The 23703-nt window shown below is 29.4% G+C and overlaps 4 protein-coding genes across 7 annotated transcripts in view; 3 read left to right on the top strand and 1 right to left on the bottom strand.

Annotated features, from left to right (window-relative positions):
* The window catches only part of LOC107486408 (uncharacterized), a gene marked incomplete in the record, with an annotated part of 5584 nt that extends 5324 nt beyond the window's left edge, over positions 1-260 (top strand). The window contains 1 exon segment of the mRNA XM_016106938.3: positions 30-260.
* Positions 261-3388: 3128 nt separating this feature from the next.
* LOC107486409 (uncharacterized) lies at positions 3389-8962 on the top strand. The gene is made up of 9 exons (XM_016106939.3): positions 3389-3521; positions 3758-5363; positions 5459-5685; positions 5877-6209; positions 6425-6671; positions 6789-6917; positions 7557-7769; positions 7971-8094; positions 8677-8962. Exons 2-9 carry the CDS (start codon positions 3813-3815, stop codon positions 8913-8915), a joined length of 3063 nt encoding a protein of 1020 aa, XP_015962425.1. The 5' UTR covers positions 3389-3521; positions 3758-3812; the 3' UTR covers positions 8916-8962.
* A 1183-nt stretch (positions 8963-10145) lies between these two features.
* LOC107486410 (uncharacterized) lies at positions 10146-13432 on the bottom strand. Of its 4 annotated transcripts, none has more exons than XM_016106941.3 (6): positions 13283-13432; positions 13000-13092; positions 10975-12273; positions 10810-10878; positions 10539-10737; positions 10146-10399 (listed from the first exon to the last, which is right to left on the bottom strand). In XM_016106941.3, exons 2-6 carry the CDS (start codon positions 13000-13002, stop codon positions 10326-10328), a joined length of 1644 nt encoding a protein of 547 aa, XP_015962427.1. In that variant the 5' UTR covers positions 13003-13092; positions 13283-13432; the 3' UTR covers positions 10146-10325. The 4 variants fall into 4 exon arrangements, with proteins under 4 accessions (XP_015962427.1, XP_015962426.1, XP_052116036.1 ...); XM_016106940.3 differs by having other exon boundaries at positions 13238-13430; XM_052260076.1 differs by having other exon boundaries at positions 13000-13073; positions 13238-13430.
* Positions 13433-22553: 9121 nt separating this feature from the next.
* LOC107486331 (zinc finger protein ZAT11-like) lies at positions 22554-23412 on the top strand. Its single transcript, XM_016106876.3, has one exon. It carries the CDS (start codon positions 22727-22729, stop codon positions 23354-23356), a length of 630 nt encoding a protein of 209 aa, XP_015962362.1. The 5' UTR covers positions 22554-22726; the 3' UTR covers positions 23357-23412.
* Positions 23413-23703: the final 291 nt, after the last annotated feature.

Raw genomic sequence — 23703 nt, 5'->3', positions numbered from 1 at the left:
TATTCTGACTCGGTTGTATACTTATGCAGTTTTTTTCTTCTTTTTTCCCCCTTCCCCTTAGTTGATAAGAGGTCATTGCCATATAGAACCCACAAAGGCTTCTTGCCTTAAAGTGTTGATATTTTTCAAACTTTTTGTTTCCTATAATTTGTAATTTGAAAATGCATCTTCAATAATTTGTGATTCCGGTGGCATTATTGCTTGGTAGAATAGCCCCGGGAACTTGGCCAGCATTCTCTCCTATATATTTTTCTTCTTCAGCTTTCATATAACTCGGGTATAGTGCATGTAAGCTTGATATATATGACTTTCTGTGAAAATAAGAAGTAAAATTTTTCTTTTGGTTTGAAGTTAATGAAAATGGTTAGAGGTTATAAGTGATACAAGTGGAGTATGATGAAATTTTAAGAAAAATTAAAGAACATTATAGAATTTAAGTTTGGTCTAGAATCAAGTTTGATGCAAATCTATGATTCACCAATACTGACACGGACACAGGACACAATACGGGTATAAAATATAAAGTATTTTTTAGATGTATAAAATATAAAGTATTTTTTAGATAAATCGTAATGATATTTTGATATTTTATTAATATTAAAATATAAATTAAATTTTTTAATTATTTTTAATGTCTTATTTTAACTATATCAAGTATTTAAAATATTTTTTGTTTTAATAAATAATAATATATACTATATCTAAATTTATTTTAAGAATATATGTTAAAAATAAGACTGGATACGCTGACACGTGATGGTATTTAGGTGTGTCCAGCTAAATTTTTAAATAAGAATATATGTTATAAATTTTTATTTTTTATTAAGACACAGTTGGACACAGCTGACACGCGTGTTGGACGAGTGTCGTGTCCGAAATGTGTCCGACACGCAGATATGAGAACTCAGCGAAGTGTCCATACTTTATAGATACAAATAGTTTTTATCAAGTTAAAAGACTCATGAAACTACTTGACAAGTTGTTCAACTTGCAAAGTCAAAAGTTCTAGTCAAAGATTGCAACTTAATAAAGATAAATGTAAAAGAAGATTCTAGTACACACACTTGTACAATTTATGTAAGTGGTTTATAATGTGTAATTTGTACATAAAATTAGTGAGTGAAACTTAAAGAGAAAAACTTTTCTATGTGTAATTTCTTTGCATGAATTTTTATGATATGTAAGAGTATTACATACTTCTCTATATATTGAGAGATTATGATTTTACTACTTTATCATATTATTTTTAATATTATTTATATTCTTGTTTAGTTTTATTTATTTCTCGTATGCAAATTTTAGTTGCGTCATTTTGTCCCTGTTAACTCTGCTACCTAACAACCTTTTTATTGTTTTGTGGTAGAAAATTGGATAACATAGCTCCCAAGCTCAATGAACATGGATCTTAATTGAGTTAAAACAAACGTGACATCAATAAGTGAGGGAGAAACTGCTCTTTCATATTTATTTAATTTTATATTTCTTAAAATATCTTTATAATCAACACTATTACATAATAAAATTAAGAATACAAGTCACTAACCATGTGTCATACTACAAATTATAAAAGTAATTATATTTTCATATTGTAGTCTTCTTTTTCAACGAGATAATCCAAATCCTTATCTGTTAATGGATTTCTTAGTGAGATAAAAATGCAGGGAAGTTGGAAGAAGAAATAAAATAAGGGGGAAAAAAGAGAGTGGTCTCAATAATCAACAAAGATTATCTTACAAAGGAGATAAGTGATTACAAATTTTAAAACTATTGTCATACACCTTTTGAATGAGTGATTAATATTATTGTTAGCTTATTGTGTTATAACTATAGTATAAAAAATACAAAAAAAATATATGTAAACTAAAAATCAAATACTAAATCAGTTACTATATATTATATTGATTCACATCATTTTTTAACTAAATAATCACACTTATCATAGTAAAATAATCAAACTAATAATAAATGAATAATTAAATTTTTTTATAATAATATAATAAAAACGTTTATACTTGGAATATTAGTGGCGTAAGATTTTGAGAAACCATGCAACACACATCAAATAATATGGATTGAAACTAATTTTCCTTACTTGGAAATAAATATTTTATATAAAGTTCCTATTGTTATTCTTATTCATTACTCATATTATTATTATTATTATTATTATTATTCATACTATGCTACATGTACACTAAAATCGGCTACCAAGTTAGTTATTAGTATAAAATATATATTTGAATACAAATATACATTAAAAATAAATTAAATCATACATGTATTTATATATAAATACATTGATAATCTATTTATAATATATAAAAGTTGATACCAACTCTCTCCACAATGAGTTTAAGCCATCTTTTCTTTGCTAATGATGCTATATCAGCAATTCTAATGACTTAACAAAAGATGAAAATTAACCAATCACTATTTAATAAAATATTTTAAAAAAATTAAAACAAAAAGCTCTTATCTATTATTATTCAATTGAAACATCAAGTACTAATTAAATGCAATAAACATACATTAAAAGTGTCATAATAATAATAATTATAAAAAATTTCAGTTACAAATATTCAAATTCTACAACTTATACATATTAAAACTCTTACTACTCTTTATTTTTTAATCTCTCATATTAATTATTCTCTTCGCGCATTGCATAGATCCCACTCTAATTGATTACAATAGCTTATTTTAGTATAAGTATAGCATTTTTGTTATTATTCATAAGGAGACCAAAGAAAGTACACCTTTTGGACTATGGTGGTATTTCAAACTTTTAGTTAATTGTTGATAGATACACTACACTTATCGCCAACTGTATTAATAATAACAATTCCAATAGACAATAAAGACAGAGAAAGAAGAAACATTTGTCATAGATTCTTTATTTTCCTTTCCTTTTTTTACGAGTACCTGGCATAGATTCTCTTTCCTAATTTGGCTTCTAGTCTTTTCCATATACTGTGCATTTGAAGACGTGGACATTAGAGTAGTCAGCAATGGACCATTTTTGGTAGGAAATCCTCACTCAAATTCATATTAATTATTAATAAATGAAAAAGGTTCATAGTTATCAATAGCTTTGTGTAGAAGAAGTAGCTATTTAGAATTTGAATTTGACTAATTTGACTCACAAAATTATTATCTTTTTTCTAATGGTGAATTATTAAGTTTACAGATTTTTTTTTTAATAGAATGGGAGAGAAATTAATAAAGATAAGACTCATATTTTGAATAATTATAAAATAATAAAAAATAACTATAAAAAGAATTATATTTTCTCTATACTACTTCAATCTGTACAGTAAAGTGTCCATTTTTTAATATACAATGACATTAAAAGCTGTCAACATAAAAAAGCAGGTTATCTTATTTGTAAAAGAGCATGCAAGTTCTGTCTATCATTGTCTAGAATAAACTCAAAAAAGTTACAACTCTTTTTTGTCACAAATTCTACTTCTTTTATACATTTGCACTTGAACTAAGGGCAGTAATACTTACAAGTTGCAAAGGTAAGAGGTTTCTCATGAACATATCTACTCTCTCAATGTTGTAGAAATCACTTGAGATAATCTCTTGTGAAATATCTTTGACTTTGGCAATATATTGCATTCTAACTCAATGGATCTTGATATAAATTTTACTAAGATATGTTTAATTGTTAATATACCAAATGTATTAATTTATACTATGACAGATATTTTGGTTTATCTTTGATTCTGATAAACCAATGTGCTTTTTTTTTCAGTATTTGGTGAACATAGGTTCCTTGTGAAGTGAATTTGTAGTGAAAACTCAAAACTATGGCATGGTTTAGAGTTGCTACTGCTATAACTAAAAGGAAACTTCTTCAAAGAAGTGCATGGAATTTTGCACCAAGAATTCAAGTACTTTCTTCACAACAGAAAACCTTTCATGCCACAAATTTCACACCAAAATCACAAGCTGTTGCTCCTAATAAGCCAAGCCCTGTGCCTCTTTCAAGGCTCACAGATAGCTTCTTGTATGGAAGCAGCAGCACATACTTGGAGGAGCTTCAAAAGGCATGGGAAGCCGATCCGAGCAGTGTCGACGAGTCGTGGGACATCTTCTTTAGAAACTACATAGGCCATGACACCTCAAGAATCTCTCAGGTTTCAACCAAACAGATTCAAGAGAGCATGAGTTTGATGTTGTTGGTAAGAGCTTATCAAATGTATGGTCACATGATAGCAAAATTAGACCCTTTAGAATTGGGACAAAGACAGATTCCTCAAGAACTTGATCCTGCAAACTATGGCTTCACTGAATCTGATCTTGACAGAGAATTCTTCTTAGGGGCATGGAAGATTTCAGGGATCTTATCCGAGAATCAACCGGTTCGGACCCTTAGGTCCATCCTAACAAGGCTTGAAAAGGCCTATTGTGGCACCATTGGGTATGAATACATGCACATTGCAGACACTGAGAAATGCAATTGGCTAAGAGACAGAATTGAAAGTGAAGAAACTGCGAAATTCGACAGAGAACATTGCTTGGTGATCCTAGAAAGGCTTGCTTGGAGTTTGAAGTATGAGATGTTCCTTGGCACCAAGTGGAGTTCAGCTAAGAGATTCGGCCTAGAAGGCGCCGAAACACTGATTCCAGGCTTGCAGGAAGTGATAGACAGAGCTGCAGATTTCGGAGCTGAAAATGTAGTTTTAGGCACAACACATAGAGGCAGAGTTAATGCTTTAGGCACAGTGGTTAAGATGCCGTTGCGCAGAATCTTCTGCGAATTCAACGGCACCTTAAACTCGCCGGACGAAAGAGGATACACTGGAACTGGTGATGTTAAGCACCATTTAGGTGCCTCTTATGATCATAAAACTCGAAATTCGAAGAATGTGCATATTTCATTAGTACCAAATCCTAGTCACTTAGAAGCAGTGGATCCTGTGGTAGAAGGAAAAACTAGAGCTAAACAATATTTTTCAAATGATTCTGAAAGAATCAAGAACATTAGTATTTTGATTCATGGAGATGGTAGTTTACCAGGACAAGGTGTAGCATATGAAAGTTTGCATCTAAGTGCTCTTCCAAATTATTCTACTGGTGGAACTGTTCATCTAGTCCTCAACAATCAAGTTGCTTTTACAACTGATCCAGATTCTGGAAGATCTTCTCAGTATTGTACTGATATTGCAAAAGCCTTCGATTCGCCGGTTTTCCATGTAAATGGGGATGACATGGAAGCTGTCGCGCGCGCCTGCCAGCTGGCAGCCGAGTGGCGACAGACTTTCCATTCAGATGCTATGGTTGATGTGGTTTGTTATCGCAGATTCGGCCACAATGAAGTTGATGAGCCATTTCTTACACAACCTATGATGTATAAGGTAAGATTGAACTCTTTTTTTTTTCTCTTGAAATTTTTCTTAGCTGCTAAAAAGTGTTACTTGTGGCACAAGTAATAGTAATTTCTTGAATGCAGGTTATTAAGAACCATCCTACAGCTCTAGATTTCTATGAAAAGAAACTTGTAGAATCAGGAGTAGTGACACAAGAAGAGGTTGATGGAATACACAACAAGATTAATAAAATCCTCAATGATGAGTTCTTGGCCAGCAAAGATCATGTTCCGGATCGAAAGGATTGGCTTTCTGCAAATTGGACCGGATTCAAGTCACCTGATCAACTTTCACCAATTAGAAACACAGGGTATGTGATCCTTTTCAGCTTAAAGGGAAAACAAAATAATCAATTCTCACATTTTTTATTAATTATACAGAATATTTTTGTTGTAGATGCATTGTTTTTGGAAACTTAAACAAACACACCATTAGTCCTTATGAACTATGATATTTTCCACAAAGAACTCAACTTATATATACATGTATGCTCTTATGCAGGGTGAAGATAGGGACATTGAAGAAAATTGGCAAGTCAATTACAACTCTACCAGATAATATTACACCTCATAGAGCAGTGAAAAAGTTCTATGAACAAAGGGTTCAGATGCTAGAGAGTGGAGAAGGCATAGATTGGGGTTTTGCAGAAGCACTTGCTTTTGCTACTTTAATAGCAGAAGGTAACCATGTTAGGCTGAGTGGTCAAGATGTTGAAAGAGGTACATTCAGTCATCGCCACGCAGTAATTCATGATCAACAAACTGGTGTGAAGTATTGTCCTCTTGATCATGTTAATCCAAACCAAAGAAAAGAAATGTTCACAGTATGCAATAGGTAATAAAAGTTTCATAATTCATATCTCAAGCTTTCCTTCAATCATGGCTAGACTACTATAATTTTACTCAATTTTCGATTAGATTTTCATAGTTTAATTGGAAATTGAGTGAGACTATAAGAACTTCTAGAATAATTAAAACCTTTAATATTTTTACTTATATGTGTTCTTGGTCTTAAATTTGAACAAAATCTTCTGCTGTTATTATCAACAGCACTCTTTCAGAGTTTGGTGTAATGGGATTTGAATTTGGTTACTCACTGGAAAATCCACATTCCTTGGTGATGTGGGAAGCTCAGTTTGGTGATTTTGCCAATGGAGGTCAAGTGATCATAGACAATTTCCTGAGCTCCTGCGAGGCGAAGTGGCTTCGCCAAAACGGCCTTGTTCTGTTGCTTCCTCATGGTTATGATGGCCAAGGACCTGAACACTCAAGTGCAAGATTGGAACGTTTTCTTCAGGCAAAAGATTCATAATTGACACCATTTTCAATCATATACTTTTGTTAACTTATTAAATTTATAACAAGGCTTAGTCTAAAAACTAAGACATTGATTATTCAATGCTTTATATTGCAGATGAGTAATGAAAATCCTTTTGTTATACCTGAGATGGATCCAAAGGTTACCAAGCAAATCCAGGAATGTAATTGGCAAGTTGTTAATATCACAACTCCTGCTAATTACTTCCATGTTTTGCGCCGCCAGGTATATATATTTCCTCTTTTCTGTTTTATCTGTTAGGGTGAGCACGGTTTGGTTCGGTTCAAGGTGAAATTAGAATCGAATCGATTAAAATGTAATTGGTTCAGTTTGATTCGAATTTGCATCTTTTTATGCATGTACTCGAATTAAACCAAACTGATTAAGAATATATTGGTTCGGTTCGGGTAACTGGGTACCCGATAACTTTGAAATTCATGAAAAAAAAAAATCAAATTTTTATCTTAAAAATTTAACAATAACATCAATAGAAATAATGCAAATATATTAAACACTAAATACATTAAAAACTAAATTCATTAAAATCTAAGCATATTAATAGTGAATAATCTTTGTCTAATGGAAATACAATTTGTTTAATTAAACACCAATTTTTTTATTTAATATATAATCGGGTTCACGGGTTGGTTTGGATTCCGCACCCTTAAAACCGATACCCGAATCAAGAACATCGGTTTGGTTCGAGTTAAACTCGATTACCCGTTGGTTCCAGAAACAATTTAATTGGTTCGGTTCGGATTCGGAAGTACCTGCTACCTGTGCTCACCCCTATTATCTGTCACTGTCATTTTCTAGTATATTCTTAGATCAGTGTATCTAAATACGACGAAATATACTTTTCAGATACATAGGGAATTCAGAAAGCCTCTAATTGTGATGTCCCCTAAGAACCTTTTACGTCACAAGGAATGCAAATCAAAGATATCTGAATTTGGAGATGTTGAAGGAAATGATGAACATCAAGAGAGTACCAAATTTATGCGCCTTATAAAGGACAAGAACAACCATTCTCAATTGGAAGAGGGTGTTAGAAGAGTTATTCTCTGCTCTGGAAAGGTTCTTTATGATCATGATTGAAGTTATATTTCTTTATTTGAATAACAAGATTGGTAGTTTTCTAGTTTTCATTGTTTCTTTTGGTTTGTTTCTCTCTTCAGATCATAATATTGATAACTTTAAAGGAATGTTCTTAGTTCAATATATCTGTTACTCTTATGCTTCATTGTGATATTTAATAAGCATTCAATGTATTTACAGGTATATTATGATCTTGATGAAGAACATGGAAAGATCAATGCAAAAGATATTGCAATTTGTAGGGTTGAACAACTTTGTCCCTTTCCATATGATCTCATTCAACAAGAGTTGAAAAGATATCCAAGTAAGAATCAATTTCTTGCAAGAAAGTACAACATTGATTGAAGTTATATCTCCATAAATGTTTCATTATGTTCTAACTTATAAAAATTTGATACTAAATAACATTACTTATATACTATGATGCACGGACACTACGACTCGGACACTGCATATATACTTTTTTAGATAAATTGTAATGATATTTTGATATTTTATTGATATTAAAATATAAATTAATTTAGAATAAGGTTGGATACGTTGATATGTAATGGTATTTAAGTGTGACCAAGCGTATTTGAAGAAGAATTTTTTATTTTTTTATTAAGGTACGGTTAGACATAAAAGGACACACGTGTCAGACGAGTCGATGAATGTTGTGTCCGAAATGTGTCTAATACGACAAATCAAAGAAGTGTCCGTGCTTCAATTCATAGCTTATATATACGTCCTTAAGTACTTTCTCTGTGTTTATGCACTCTTAAATCATATATTTGAATATACATACAATATAAAAGGAGTATCATTGCATTGTTCAAGTTACTTGTGATACAAGGCATTGACTAATTGACACATTCCTTTGTTTTTGACTTTTTTCAACTATTAGATGCAGAGGTAGTTTGGTGCCAAGAAGAACCAATGAACATGGGAGCATATTATTACATGTTACCACGTCTTTGGACAAGCATGAAAACATTGGGAAGAGGATCCATGGAAGACATCAAATATGTTGGTCGTAACCCATCTGCAGCCACAGCAACAGGGTTCTATAAGATTCATCAGAAGGAGCAGAGTGAGCTTGTTCACAAAGCCATGCAAAACCAACCAATTCACTATCCATTCTAAATATGCATTTTTCCTTTTATTATTATTATTATTATTGTTAGTATTTGTATAGTGCAAAGCCACAATGCTTTTTTTCTCATTTGGTGTTGCTTTTATTTAAGATAAACTCTTGGTGGTTAACAATAATTATAAAATCGAATTATACTATTATTATTTAAAGTGGTTCTTTCTTTGATTTTGAAAATAAAATAAAATCGAGTATACAACTTAAATGTTTTATATAATTAAAAGAAATTAGAAAACTTTGTTGAATTTGTTCAGAAACTTTACAAATATGTAAAAACATGATATGTCTTTATTGCAAACAAAAATAAAATAAATAATATCTATTCAAGGTTAATGCACATTCCTTTTGTGTTTTTTGGGCCTTATGCACACTCCTAATATGTGCTACAATAAGACTATGCACTAATAAAGTAAATCCACTTAATAATTTTCTATCCTGTCATTGATTATCATGAGCAAATTAGGCAACTTAGGTTATCATTACTCAAACGAAAAAAATCCCATTTTGTTTACCTTTTTTTTTTGTGTTAACCATAAAATAAATTTTTATCGTTAGGGTAAAGTATATTTTATTCTTGAAATTTGTTAAAATTTTTAAAAATATTTTTAAATTTTATTTTGTTTTTTTGTCTTTGAATTTTTAATTTGCATCAAATATACAGCTAAATTTTCAAAAAATTTAGAATAAATCCTGTAATAATGCATAACAACTATATCTTGTTTGTTTTGCTTATGTTGAAAGTTGTTCTTATGAAATTGTTGCTAAATTGATCATAAATTTATTGAAAAATTAGCCGCTAAGAATATATTTGATGCAAATCGAAAACTTCTAACACAATTGAAACAAAATAAAATTTAGAAGTATTTTTAAAATTTTTAACAAATTTCAAAGACAAAAATTATACTTTACCTTTATCATTATTATTATGTATTCACCATGAGCGTGTGAATGGTTTCCTTTCAAAACAAAAATTGAGTATTAAGAAAACAGTGATAACAGTAAGAAGTGCACTTAGACAACAAAGCAGAAACCCCATGTATTAAGATATTAGCATTGAATTGAAGCTCACATTGATTGTCTTCTTTAAACTTAACGTGAGTTTTTCTATTTTGATACTGTGATCGAAATAAAAAAAGAAACTTAATAAGAGACTCGTTAATTGTTTGCAAAGAAGGCATGAGCAAATCTTGATGGAAAGATTATACTGAAGTCTGAACCTCAAAATAGACCTTCATTAATCATTACCATGAAATGGAAAATCAAATTCCTACAAGGAGCATCAGCTCAACCTTTAATTTTTTTCTTAAAGAAACAAAAAAACTATATGAAGCTGCTATTCATTCACTATGAACAGATTGCAAATCTACCATTTCTTCTGAACTTGTCCATGAAGAAAACTGGACTCAGGATTGTGTGATGATCACTTCATCTGCTCCATATATACGCTGAAGCTCTTTTGTAGCAGCTTGATATGATGCTACTCAGAGGGGTGAAAACAGAACAAAGGTAGAAAAGACACGAGAATTAGTGTTATATCTAAGCACGGACAATTGAATCAAAAGATATAGCTATCCAAGCGATCTTAACCACAACCAAGAAACTAAAATCTCTGTTACCTTTCCAACTACTAAAGTTCTTCTCGTTGATGGTGGTGCCAGTGACATTCTGAATTGCATCAAAGAGCATCTCCTGGGGAGTGTTTTTCAACTCTTGAACCACACCATAGACGGTTTTTCCGTTCTCAAAGTATATGTGGTTGTTAGGGTGTTTGGTCTTGGCACCAGCATGCCGCTCAAACTCATATGCATTTAGACACTGCATGACAGAATGTTATAAGCACACTCAGATATGCAGATTATCAGAATTCAAGCCATTTGAGAAGCTAACCTTTGATTCCTTGCAGTCATCGCATGAACACACATACCCAGTTCCTTTTATGACTCCCCCCAGGCTCTTCTGTCAAGTAGAATATCTGACATGTAAGAAACCTTACCATATAAAAGTACAAGAGCTCACAAATAACTCAAGATAAAAAACTACTACACACTTTACCTCCCGCGACCATGAAACATATTTCACAGGAACACCATCAAAAATACCAGTTGACAACAAACTTTTGACATTTGAAGGGAAGTTGTTAGATGGAGCCTTCTTGGTTTTCTTCTCTTTGTTCTTCTGTGTAGTATCAATCTGAGTATTAGCTGTTTGAGTATTATTTACAGGTTGTTCGGCATTTGGATTCATCTGATCGCCCATCAATAGATTATAGCCGTTTGTGATTCCAGCAGAGGGATTGGGCTCAGGATTACTAGTAAAAGCAATGAAGGGCATGGTACCACTCACACCCTTATTATAGTTGTGACCTGCTAGGAAAGAGCTAGAATTTCCAGTCTCAAATGGGGGCAATGTTGGTGGGATGTTTGAATCGGTACCAATATATGTTGGACCCATGGATATCAAATTCTCAAGGCCCTTGCCATAGAAAGGACTGATGTTTATGAAATTTTCTCCTGGTTTACTGTAAGTTGGACCTGCTGGTATGAAGTTCTCATGCCCCTTTGAATATGACTGATCCATGGGTACAAAATCTGCCCTGTTAAAGGGCTGACTCATTGACAAGCCATACTTCTGGTTCATCAGCATAAAACTCCCATCGGCTTTATTGAAGGGACGATCCATTGAAATAGGATTGTTATTGGTGTTGCTTATTCCACTGACCATTGCAATGGTGTTGTCATTCCCATTGTTATAAGCTGATCCCAACGATATGTTCGCATCATTCCTATTGTGGCCTGTACCTATTGAAATTGTACTACTATCTGCCCTACTATATGGGTGCCCTATGGAAGCAGGCAAGAGATTGTAAGAATCCCTGACTTGATTGACTTTAACCCTTCTGATGCCACCAAAATTGGGATCTGATGAAGTGTCTGCAATGGCATGAGATCTTGACAAGCCGGAAGATTGTTCATTACGAGATTGATTCTCAACATCCCTTCTAGCCACATTCAAACTTCCACTTCCAGTTGATAGCAGATTTTCATCAACCAAATTGATTGCCCGTCGAGGATCAGATCCAAAGAGCCGGTCAGAAAATTGACCTGTGACAGAGTGAAACCCTGAATTGGTGTCCCATGGAGAAACATTCACATGGGAAACTCCTGAAAAGGGATTACCACCAATTGCTTCAACTGCTTGTTTCTTGTTGCTGAATGTTTCTGGTTCACCTGTATTCATAAACCACTGATGGTCACGCTTTTGTTCAACTCTGGAAGAATTCTCATACCCCAAATTTTCTCCAGCAAAGCAGCCAGAATCCCGTGGCAGCCATAAGCTTTTATGCTGAAAAGAGAAAACAGGAAAAAACAAAGACCAGAACATATGTATCTGGTTCAACAAAGTATTTATCCTTACAACTTCAGAATCAAGCTCATATACAAGTTGATATTATTCCATGCATACAGTTTAACATCATACAGTTAACCTCATTATCATCAACAAAAGAATCTACCAGAAAAAGTAAGATATTCCATGTGTTTATAAAGAGATCCTCACAAATTTATATAAGAGTCTAATTTTATACATCTTAAACCAAAATTCCCAAACAAATTTCTTCACCAACAAGCCTCAGTTATTAAAACACTATCGAAATAAATGAGTGAAGAATTTTAATTGAAGTTACATTATGGACTTCATTTCATTTCAGGCATACATACTAACATATATATCTCGCATCAGTCACATTATTCATTACCACGTGGTGACACTTTCATATAAGAAAAAAAAAATCAGGAATTAGTATGATGAACCGAGCAACATGATAAATTTAATTTATTTAACCCAAAAGAAACTACCTTCCTAGAAACATATATACAATATCATCATATATCAAGGGGCCCCCAAAAAATGAAAACAAATTAAAATCTGAAGCGCACTTGATATAAATTATAAAATGGTGCCAATCAAAGAACAAAAACATTACTATATTCAGTGAAAAAAAGTGCACACTTCAACAAACACAGCATTTGCATGCAAATACGAATCAGAATAATTGATTGGTAAGAATCTTCTGCTCACCATTCTCTCGTTGGATACTTCGAAATCACGCTGCCACCACAATGATCAGAGTGAAAAATTCACGCTGCCACCACCTTCAGCGAAAACACCGCACTGCAAAATCAAGGGAAAGATTTTTTTTTGGAAAAAAAAAATCAATCAACTACACCACAAAATTTTTTTAAAAAAATAAAATTCAAAGTAGCAATTTACCACAGTTGAAAAAAAAATGTGAATTTCAAAAATAGTAGCAATTTACCAACAAAAAAAAAGTAGAGTGAGGAAATGGAACGAGAAAACGGACAATCGATCACCGCGGAGAACGGCGGAGAGTAAGAGTCGCCGAGCCGGAGATAGTCGCCGGATAATTTTCCGGTGGGTGGAACTCCGTCGGAGAAAGCGACAGTTACGAAAACGAAGTGGTGTTGTAGGATTAAGAAATGAGGTTTACGAGTAAAGTGGGAGTGTGGGATCAAAGATATAGTGCGGCACCCTATAAACTTACCATATATGAAACACTCGAATCCACCGTACACGTGGAACTTCTGGGATCCCTCAGTCCTCATTATTGTCGACGAGACGATCTAACCGTAAGTCTTATGTAGGCAATCACTGAATAATTTGCACGGAAAAAGATCGTAACCCCTCTAGAAAGCCACGTGGAGTATGGTGATTGGTTCGTTTGTACTCTTACATATTCTCTTACATTATTAATGGTGTAATTTTTATTTAGAATAAATTATCATTTTTACTCATAAAAAATACACGTAATAAATATACCCATATAAGAATAAAATAATAATTATAATCACATAAGATGGTCTTCGTGTGTCAAGAGTATTCATATGTTAGTTATGTAATTTGTCCGTTAGGGTACTCTTGACACACAGAAGCCATTTTCCATAATTAGAATTGTCATTTTATTCTTGTATGAATATATTTGTCAGTGTCTATATTTTTTATGGGTACAAATAGTAATTTATTCTTTTATTTGTATATAAAAAAATCCTCTCACATTATTAATTGTGTAATGACTAATTTATATATTGTATTAATTTATTACCACAATATTAAAAGAAAAATAATATAATAAAAAAAGGTAAATAATATTACTAAATAATGTAGAATAAAAATTTTACATTTTATAAAAATGAATATTATTTCTCTACATTTAGATAATTATTTAAATGATACATAAAAAAATATAACAAAATTTGATCTCTAATTTTTTATTTTATTTTTTTAAGTATTTCGGTCTATTAAAAATTATTCATTTGAGGTAAAACTATCAAATTTTATCAATAAAATTGTCTTAATTTTTTTAACAATATTTAAAAAATTATATCAAAATCTAATTTTTAAATTTTTTTAAAAATATATAATTAATATTTTATTATTTTTATCATATTTTTATATATTTCAAAAGATGGTTTATTATTTCATATCTTTTGGAGTGATTTTATCAGTGATATTAACTTTGAAAACTATGTTAATAGTTTACTCTTTTTATAAATGATCAAGATTCTTTAAATTAAAATGAGAAAATTTATAAAGTAAAGAGTAAATTACTAAACAGTAATGCTAGAAAAATAAAAAAAATTAAAATTTATTTTATTTAATATTTATTAATTATTGTAAATATTTGTAAATATTAAATAAGACAAATTTTATCTAATTTTAGTTAATATTTTTTTGTTATTAAATATTTTTAATTACTAAATCACTTTTAAATTAAGATAGTGGAAAATACGTTTTATGAAATTAACTTAATAGTGATTGATCCATCACTTTATCGCTTTATATACTAATTTACTTTATTACTTTAGAACATCTAAATTCTTTTAGAAAACATAATTACATTTCCTATTAAAATTTTCTATTTTGGTAACATTATAACTAATTAACAAGTATTTTTAGGATACTTATGTTAACAATATTTTTTTCAAAGAAAAAGAAAAAAATCAAATTTCAAACTTGAATACACTCTAATTAATGTACGTGAGTTGAATTTGGTAACTTTTTATTGATAAGAATTATGCATAAAAATTCTTTAAAAAAACAAAGTTTTAAAATAAGTTAAATCAATCAAATATAGATAAATTATTATATTTTTTCTTAAAATAAAAAAGGATTTAGCTTAAGAGAATATAATAATTGAAACTCTTTTAATTTTTTTACGTACTCATCAATATATCGAAAAATAAAAAATTTATGTTCTTAATAATTTTAATAAAATATTTTTTAATGATGCTATAGTATCTTTAAGATACATATTAGTAAGATTCTAAAAGATGGTTTTAAAATATTTTCAGTTTGATCATAAATGTTGTCGTTGACTTTTTTAATTTTTTGCAAACAACATCTGAAGCATTAAATTGCAAAATTAAAAATAAAAAGAGAAAAATATTAAAATGATATATACAAAAAATTTATATTGCTGATAAAAATAATCTTAAAAGATAAGAATAACAAATAAAACTACAAAATTTAAAAATGTGACAAAAATAATCACATATTAAATGTATTTTTTAAAAGGATTTAAAGATTCAATTTTAATACAATTTTTTATAAATATAAATAAAAAATAAAATCATTTTACTTTCAAAATTTGCTAATTTTATGCTAATTAATTTTTTTTGTTAATGACTGAAAATATTTCAAAAAAAAATAAAAATTGTCTAGAGATCGATTTTTACAATTTTTTGTGCTTATTTTATAAATAATTATTTAAATATTTGCACAGAAATTTGGATAAAATGTACAAGTCATTTACCAAATGCAAATTAAAATGCATGCACTTGTCATTTATTAAAAAAAATACATTTTTTGTTATTATTGTTAAGATTTAAATATTTTTATAGGCTTATTTGTCTTTTATATATTTTGAGATTTTTTTTAAAATATAATTTTTTATATACTATTCTAACAATTTACTCATTTCCAAAACAACGTACAAAGCATTAAATTTCAAAATAAAATAATAAAAAGATCAGAGAATATGTTTTACTTTGAAAACTCTTCCTTAGTTTTTTCTAATTACTCCATAATAGAAGTCAACAATTATTTTTGTAATAATTATCCCTGCATTAATGCTGTGTATCTCACTCTTGTATATTTGGAAAGTAATATCTGAAATATTTAATTATAAATGAAATTATAAACACTCTTTAATTTGGAAAACATTAAAAAATATATTCACTAATTAGGGGATTTAATTGAGTTTGAAAAATGTCATGGAACATGTGCAGCCAGAATCATTTTAGCTGTTTTTTTAAGCTGATGGGTTATGTGACTTGTGAAAGGTAAAGTAATACACATCAAATTATGGATCAATTCATTGAACCGTTTGTTAGGTTCATAATTATAATGGATTATCGGATATGTATGTTAACCCTAATTTAAGACGTCATTTTTTTTAATAGATAAAAGTAACATATTAATATATGTAATTTACAAATAATATAATAAAGGTTAAATTATTATATTTATCTTTATAGTTTTGGTAAATTTATAATTAAATCCTTAGGTTGTAAAAATGTTCAATTAAATTTTTATACCAATTTTAAATTTATAATTATTTTAATATCGTTATAAAATTAAACCGTTTAACTTAACAGAATATACTTAGATATATTTAATAGTAGTGTACGATAAATAAAAATATGTTTTTAATATTTACTGTGAATAATAGCAATGAAATTATAAAATTAAAATTTGTGTAAAAATTTAATTAAAAAATTTTAAAATAAAAACATCTGATTATAAATTGAAAAATATTATTTATATACCAAACATTATTGTTGACACTCATATAAAAATATAGTTGTTACTAATTAATTTTGTATTTAATTTTTTAGTTAACAAAATAAAAAGAGCAGTGTTTGATAATGTGAAAGAGAAACTCAGTTTATGAAAAGCAAAGGTTCTCAGTAAATTAAGTGCTTGCATAAAATGCCAGCTGCAGTGGCAAAAAAACTAATTTCACTACAACGGAGGTTCTTTTGGGGGAAGGAGGATGGATGACTTGGATTAACTCTTGTAAAGTGGGAAATGATACAGGCACCGAAGAAATTAGAAGGACTAGGTATTGGAGATGCGACAATTCGGAATACTGCCTTATTATTCAAGTGGTGGTGGAGATTTTCTAAGGAAGATTGTCCACTGTGAAAGAAGATTGTGTGCTCGTGCAATAATCTAAATCCTAGCCAGTGCTTGTCTACCCAAGCTCTACAAATATGTAACCTGCAAATAAAAGTAAATTGTCAGACAGAAGATGATTGATGGACTGGCTAGGGAAGTAGGTGATGGTAAATCAACCAGATTCTGGGAGGATACATGGCTACAGTCGAAAAAGTTGAAAGATTCCTTTTGGAGGCTTTTCTTGATTTCAAATAACAAATGATCCGTAATTGGGATTGTGGGTTTTGAGATGGGATAGAATGGGTGTGGAACTTCCAATGGAGGAGGAAACTCCGTCAATGGGAGATTGACAATCTGAATCAAATGCTTGATATCTTGCACGTTGTGAGAATGATAGTAGAGATAGAGTAGTGTGGCTACTAATTCATTTGTGTATGTTTTGCAGGAACAGACTGTGACGAAAGACATCATTAGCTACAAGTTCAAAAATGGTATCTAGAAAAGACTGGTACCCCCTAGAGTTGAGTAGTTTAATTGGTTTATGCTACTAGGACGAGTTAATACAAAGGATCCCTTGAGTAACTTCGGCATAATTGCTTAGAATGATAATGGTTGTGTGATGTGCAACGAAGAAGTTGAATCTGTTCAACACTTGTTTGTTACGTGTGAGTTTGTTTGGCAGGTTCGGTGTGCGTGGATCGCTCATGTGGGTCAGACATGGTGCATCCCGGGGTCCATAAGAGAACATTTTGAGAACTGGAGGATAATGCCTATAAGAAAAGGCAAGCGTAAAACATGGTCAGTGGGTTCTTCTCAGTTATATAGAATATATGGCTGTGTAGAAATGAATTCATTTTTTAGAATAAGACAACGATCGTAGTGAAATACATTGCTAGATTGTTTTGTAGTTCAAAGGAATGGTGTAAAAATAATTCATGTTGTTGATGTTGGGAATAAATAGCATGACCACAATCCAATCAATCATGTGTCAAATAATTTGTTATTGTTATTATATTAAAATGTTAATATAATAAGGCCCTTGATTAAATTTAGAAATTTATCATTGTGATATTGATCATAATATTGAGAGATAAATCTTTTATAATTTAATCTAAATTGTTCTTGGTCATACGATTATTAAAAAGGACATTAATAATCTGAAAAGATCAATATATATATAATAATCTTCATTGGATGAAGATTAATAGATCTCATTTATTAAATTATATATATATATATGGTGCATATAGGGATATGACCATTGAACTGACTCACTTTGAGAATTCCTAATGGTTATAATTACCACATATTTGTCAATAGGATATTCTCAAGATGAACATAGTAATAGAGTTTTCTTTGACATGCGACTGTCATAGTAATTAACAATGTATTTATTATACTTTGATTCCGGATACCTAATACCCTAGGGTGCTAGTTGAATAGACATTGGGTATAATTTAAATACTTGTAGAATTAATGATTAATCAATAAGGAATCCGTCAACTCTCGGTAAAGAGTTTGAGCTCTATGGTTATAATGTCTGAAATGAATAAAACCTTGGCCAAGGAGATTGAATAAATTAAGAAATGAGTTTCTTAGGTCATTCACAGTTCATTATAATAATGGTAACAAGTTAGAGTTTGACAATTAAACCATACTCTAAGGGTTAACCAAGAGCTGGAAAGATGGAAGGAATTATACTTTGTTCTTCTGAGGTTCTTAGTAAAAATATATTACTTCATACTATGGGTCGTTGAGGAGTGTTGCTAGATGCCAACCTTGATTAGTAAATTTAGTACGACTAATTTACTACCCGTTTAGTATTGAACCTATGGGGTCACACACTAACGAGTGTTCTAATCTTTGCTATAGAATTATTTAATTATTATTTTGATTTGATCAAATAAATAATTATATTAATTCAAATGGAATATTATTATATTTTTTGCTAGCACCAAGAATATAATAATAGTATGGTAATTGAGAACAGTAAATGAGATTTGAGAATAATTAGTTATTCTATTTCTGAATTTGGATGAGATCCTAACTGATTTTGTTTTCAAATTGAGTTATCATATGATTCATAAAATTTGGATGATTCAGATTTGTAATTTCAAGATATGATTTAAATTTGAATTGAGAATCAAATTTAAAATCAGTAACAAATCTCATACTATATATATGTACGTCAAGAGTACAGGAAAGTCACGAGAGAATAACAAGGGTTTTATTCCTTTACCTCTACACACATAAATGTATGTGAGCCTAATTCTTGGAGGTTTCTCAATTTAGATCAGATGTCCATTGGTCAAGGAGTTGACAACAAAGATTGGTCTCGGTCTGGATACGCATAGTGCCTTCGTACCATCAAAGGAGAAAAAGATTTTTACTAGCGTATTCAGGTATTTAGATTTGATCTAAAATATAATTGTTTATTGGAATAAAGTTTAAGCACAAAAAAATTTTCAAGGATTACTTTCTTTTCTTCTGCTGTGTGTGTTATGAACACATAGTAATCTTTCAGTTGATGGCTATGTCGAAAATAATATAGAAATTACTTCGTATCTTTTATTGCTATATGTTTCACTGAGTGTGTTGAGCTTATTTGTCATTAAAAAAAAATACTGATATTAAAACAGTATTTGTTATAAAGGATATAGGCACAACAAAGTTATTATAAATTTGGAGAAACTATTACGATTTAAAAAATAATTTAACCAATAATACAAAACAAAAATTAACCTGTTTTTTTTCTCTCTTTGAACCAAAAGTTCCTGTTAAATTTCACTGAAGTAATGTAGCAAGTTAGCTACCAAATTTCCTATTAGATAACAACAACTAACAAGTGGTCAACATAACAATAATTTAGTTTAGGAACTTAAAAGTTAAAAACGAACAATATCAATATGTGATATCATATTATGATCTATCCAAGATTTCAAAAGAGTATGTCCAAATCATCTAATGGGATTAAGATGCTTCTAAAGCTAATTGACTTTTATATATATGTGTGTGCGTGTGTGTGATTTTTAGGATAAATAATGTTATGAATTTGCAATTTCAATTTGTACATGGATTCTAACATTTACAACTCTCAAGTAGTGCTCTAACTTTTCTTTAAAAGAAATAAAATATTCAAGCCATATACAAATACTTTTGGTCTCCATGGTCTATTTTCCTGGCATATATATGAGATCCAATAAATAATATAGAAAGTAAAATGATATAACGGGCACAATGACAAAAAAATTCTTTTAAAATAGATTAAATTATACAGTTGGTCTTACATTTTTAGTGAAATTGTAAATTAATTTTTACACTTTAAAAGTTTGTAATTAGATCTCTAAAGATAATTAAAATTTGTAATTTAGTCATCGTCTTTCAAAAAATATTTAATTTAACAGAATATTGTTAATATATTTTCTATTTTAATAGAATATTCTCAACATATTTTAAGAATATTCTGTTAAATCAACCTTTTTTAACTGACATAGACTAAATTACGAATTTTAATTTTCTTTAGGAATCTAATTATAAACTTTAAAATGTAGGAACCAATTTGTAATTTCACTTAAAGTGTAGGACTAACTATGTAATTTAACCTTCAAAATAAGTATCTCATTTATTTTTAAAATTTATTGAAAAATTAATATAAACTTTAATAAATCTAAAAAATACTTAATTATTATTTATGTTAAATCTTAAAAAAAATATTTAATAAATAGAGAACTACTTGGATATCGGATTTGGTATCCCAGTTTCCCATTTGCTTCCATGCATGACATATGCACTTAGCGTATGCATGAATATTCAATTTTCTTACAAATACGATGAATATTCTAACAAATGAAGTATGTATGTGCTTTAATTTGGTCTAAAAAGTAGTCTGGTTTTCTAATTATCACACAAAAAAGAGTTTCTAGATTATTATATTATTTAATGAATTTTGAAAGAGATTTAGTATATATATAATGTTAATTTTAATTAGATAATTTTTATATATTTTACGTGGAAACTTTTTTCCTTTTCTTTTTTATTTTAGTTTTGTTAAATGTGAAAAGATACATTAGTTAGTCTTAATTACTACAGAATATTTTATTTTATTTAATTAATCTCGATTATGTTAGTATTTGATTGTTTATTCTGTTCAAAGTTAATTAACTTTACACAATTCAATTTTCAATCAAATTTGAACAACGACCAATGTATTATGTATGTTTTCCAATTTCATGATCCATTTTATATATCAGTCAAAGATTAATATTTTAATAATTAAATACATTTAAAGCTTACCAATATATATGAAGAGACTGGGAGTAATAATTTGGTTTAAATTTCTGTTTTTCATAATAAAAATAATTCTAAATAATTAGGTAGAAGAATCAAATTCGATATTTTCAAATTATACTTCATACAAATTATTTAACCATTGAATTATAACTTTTTTTTTGTGCTTATTGTACAATCAATATAAATATATTTTATGACTAATAAATTTACTTTTCATCTCTAATATTTATAATTTTTTTTAAATATTATAAAAATTTAACTTCATTTTTAATATTTTTTATCTGTGTCGTCATAAGTACTCATAAATATTAATTTCATATAAAATTTAAAAACAAAATTAAATAAGTCGAAAATATTAAAAAAAATATAACAACCGACCATCTTTAATTTCACCTTAAAGAAAAAAATTAATGATATCACAATATTTTGACAATGAAAATACATAATAGCTGTCTAAGTTATTTATTTAACAATATCTAGCAGATCAAAGAGTTTAATTAAGCAAATATTAGTAGCTAGTGCCGCCCCCAATCCTTACTAATTAAGCCTCTAATAGAGTCAGATAGAGACTAATTCCGCCTTGTTTAATTTGGCTCATCAATTTTGTCATGCTTACGTTCAAAGCAGCATCTCCTTTCACACCAAACAACTCCTTATAAGTAAGTAAGTGATATCCCTTCCACTACTCATATATATAATATATAATATCAAAAAATGTTGTTCGTACACTAAAATCAGTTACTAAAATTAGTCATTAATGTATTTATGTGTAAATACATACATATGTATAATTTAATTTATTTTTAATGTGTATTTATATTTTAGTATGTATTTCATACTGATAACTGATAATTTTAGTGTACACGTCGCGTAATCGATATAATATATATATTTAATAAGTTCCACCCATCATGAAATTATTGCTTTAATTGCTCCAGCAGTTTACAAATTATAAACTCATATGTGTATGTATTTGCCTTATTTTACAAGAAATCAAAGTCACACATTCACTCACAAAAAGTCAACCCTAAGAAAGTGTCTCACACACACTACTTAATTAACCTAATCAAAAAATCAAATCAACAACCCTTTTATTATAAATACCACCCTTTTCTATCTCCCCCAAATTCCAATTCCAATTCCATTTCCTTAGTTTTCTTCTTTTCTCTAAACTTTCTCAATCATCATCTATCACCCACATACTAAATTTTCCAAAATTTTATTCTTTTTACAACCCACACACCAATTTTTCCAAAGTTTTTGTTTTTAATTGATACATACAAATTAAAGATTTTATCATATTATTATTATTATTATCATGATGAAGAGAGAAAGAGAAGTGATTGAAAGCATGACCATGGCAAATTGCTTGATGCTACTATCTAGAGGAAGTGATCAATTTAAGGCAACATATTCTTCAAGTTTTTCTTCAAATTATAACAACAACGACAACAACAACAACAACAACCGAGTTTTCGAGTGCAAAACATGTAACAGACAATTCCCTTCATTTCAAGCACTTGGAGGGCATAGAGCTAGTCACAAGAAGCCAAGGTTAATGGATGATCATGGTGGCAAATTGGAAGAACAACAACAACAACAATTGGAAGCTCAAAAGCCTAAGACTCATGAATGTTCCATTTGTGGCTTGGAATTTGCAATTGGTCAAGCATTAGGTGGACATATGAGGAGGCATAGAGCTACTTCAAATTTGAATCATCATAATGGAAGATTATTATTGCATAATAATAATAATAATAATAATAATAATAATAATAATAATTCTACTATGAGTAGTAGTAGTGGTGGTAGCACTAGCCTTGAGTCTTCATCACCAAATGGGATATCAAAGAATAATAATAGTAAGAGAGTTTTGGTTTTGGATTTGAATTTGACACCCTTTGAGAATGATTTGGAGATTTTGAAGATTGGAAATTGTTTGTGTTGATGAGTTAATTATAAATGTAAGCCTTGTAATCTAGTATAGTTAATTAGTGAATTAAATTATAGGAAGATGAGTGTTTATTTTTAATTCTTTTTTTTTTTTGAACTCTTTACATTTTGTAATTTTTCATTATCACACTGTAAATTTGTTCATTTTTAATTTCTTGGCCTCAATTATAGAATTTCATGTTATTGATTAAAATCTATAATTTAATTAATAATTATATAAAAAATGATTAAATGAATGAAAAATAAAAAAACTCTAAAACTAAATTTTTAAAATATACAATATTTAATTATTTATCAGAAAATAAAAAAACAAACGCAGCCATAGAATTATATATTGTAGAT

This window comes from Arachis duranensis, chromosome 4 (assembly GCF_000817695.3).
Source record: "Arachis duranensis cultivar V14167 chromosome 4, aradu.V14167.gnm2.J7QH, whole genome shotgun sequence".
NCBI classification, from domain to species: domain Eukaryota; kingdom Viridiplantae; phylum Streptophyta; class Magnoliopsida; order Fabales; family Fabaceae; genus Arachis; species Arachis duranensis.
Note: the sequence above shows the minus strand (reverse complement) of the source record. Positions and strands in the feature narration are given on the sequence as shown.

Bases quoted from the DNA above. Each gene is read 5' to 3' on its own strand.
- LOC107486409 (XM_016106939.3), top strand. From the start codon at position 3,813: ATGGCATGGTTTAGAGTTGCTACTGCTATAACTAAAAGGAAACTTCTT. The intron at 6,672-6,788 runs GCAAAAGATTCA...TTTATATTGCAG, and splicing joins GATTGGAACGTTTTCTTCAG to ATGAGTAATGAAAATCCTTT. The intron at 7,770-7,970 runs GTTCTTTATGAT...ATGTATTTACAG, and splicing joins TTATTCTCTGCTCTGGAAAG to GTATATTATGATCTTGATGA.
- LOC107486331 (XM_016106876.3), top strand. From the start codon at position 22,727: ATGATGAAGAGAGAAAGAGAAGTGATTGAAAGCATGACCATGGCAAAT.
- LOC107486410 (XM_016106941.3), bottom strand. The intron at 10,738-10,809 runs GTTAGCTTCTCA...TCTGTCATGCAG, and splicing joins ATGACTGCAAGGAATCAAAG to TGTCTAAATGCATATGAGTT. The intron at 10,400-10,538 runs GTAACAGAGATT...CCCTCTGAGTAG, and splicing joins GAACTTTAGTAGTTGGAAAG to CATCATATCAAGCTGCTACA.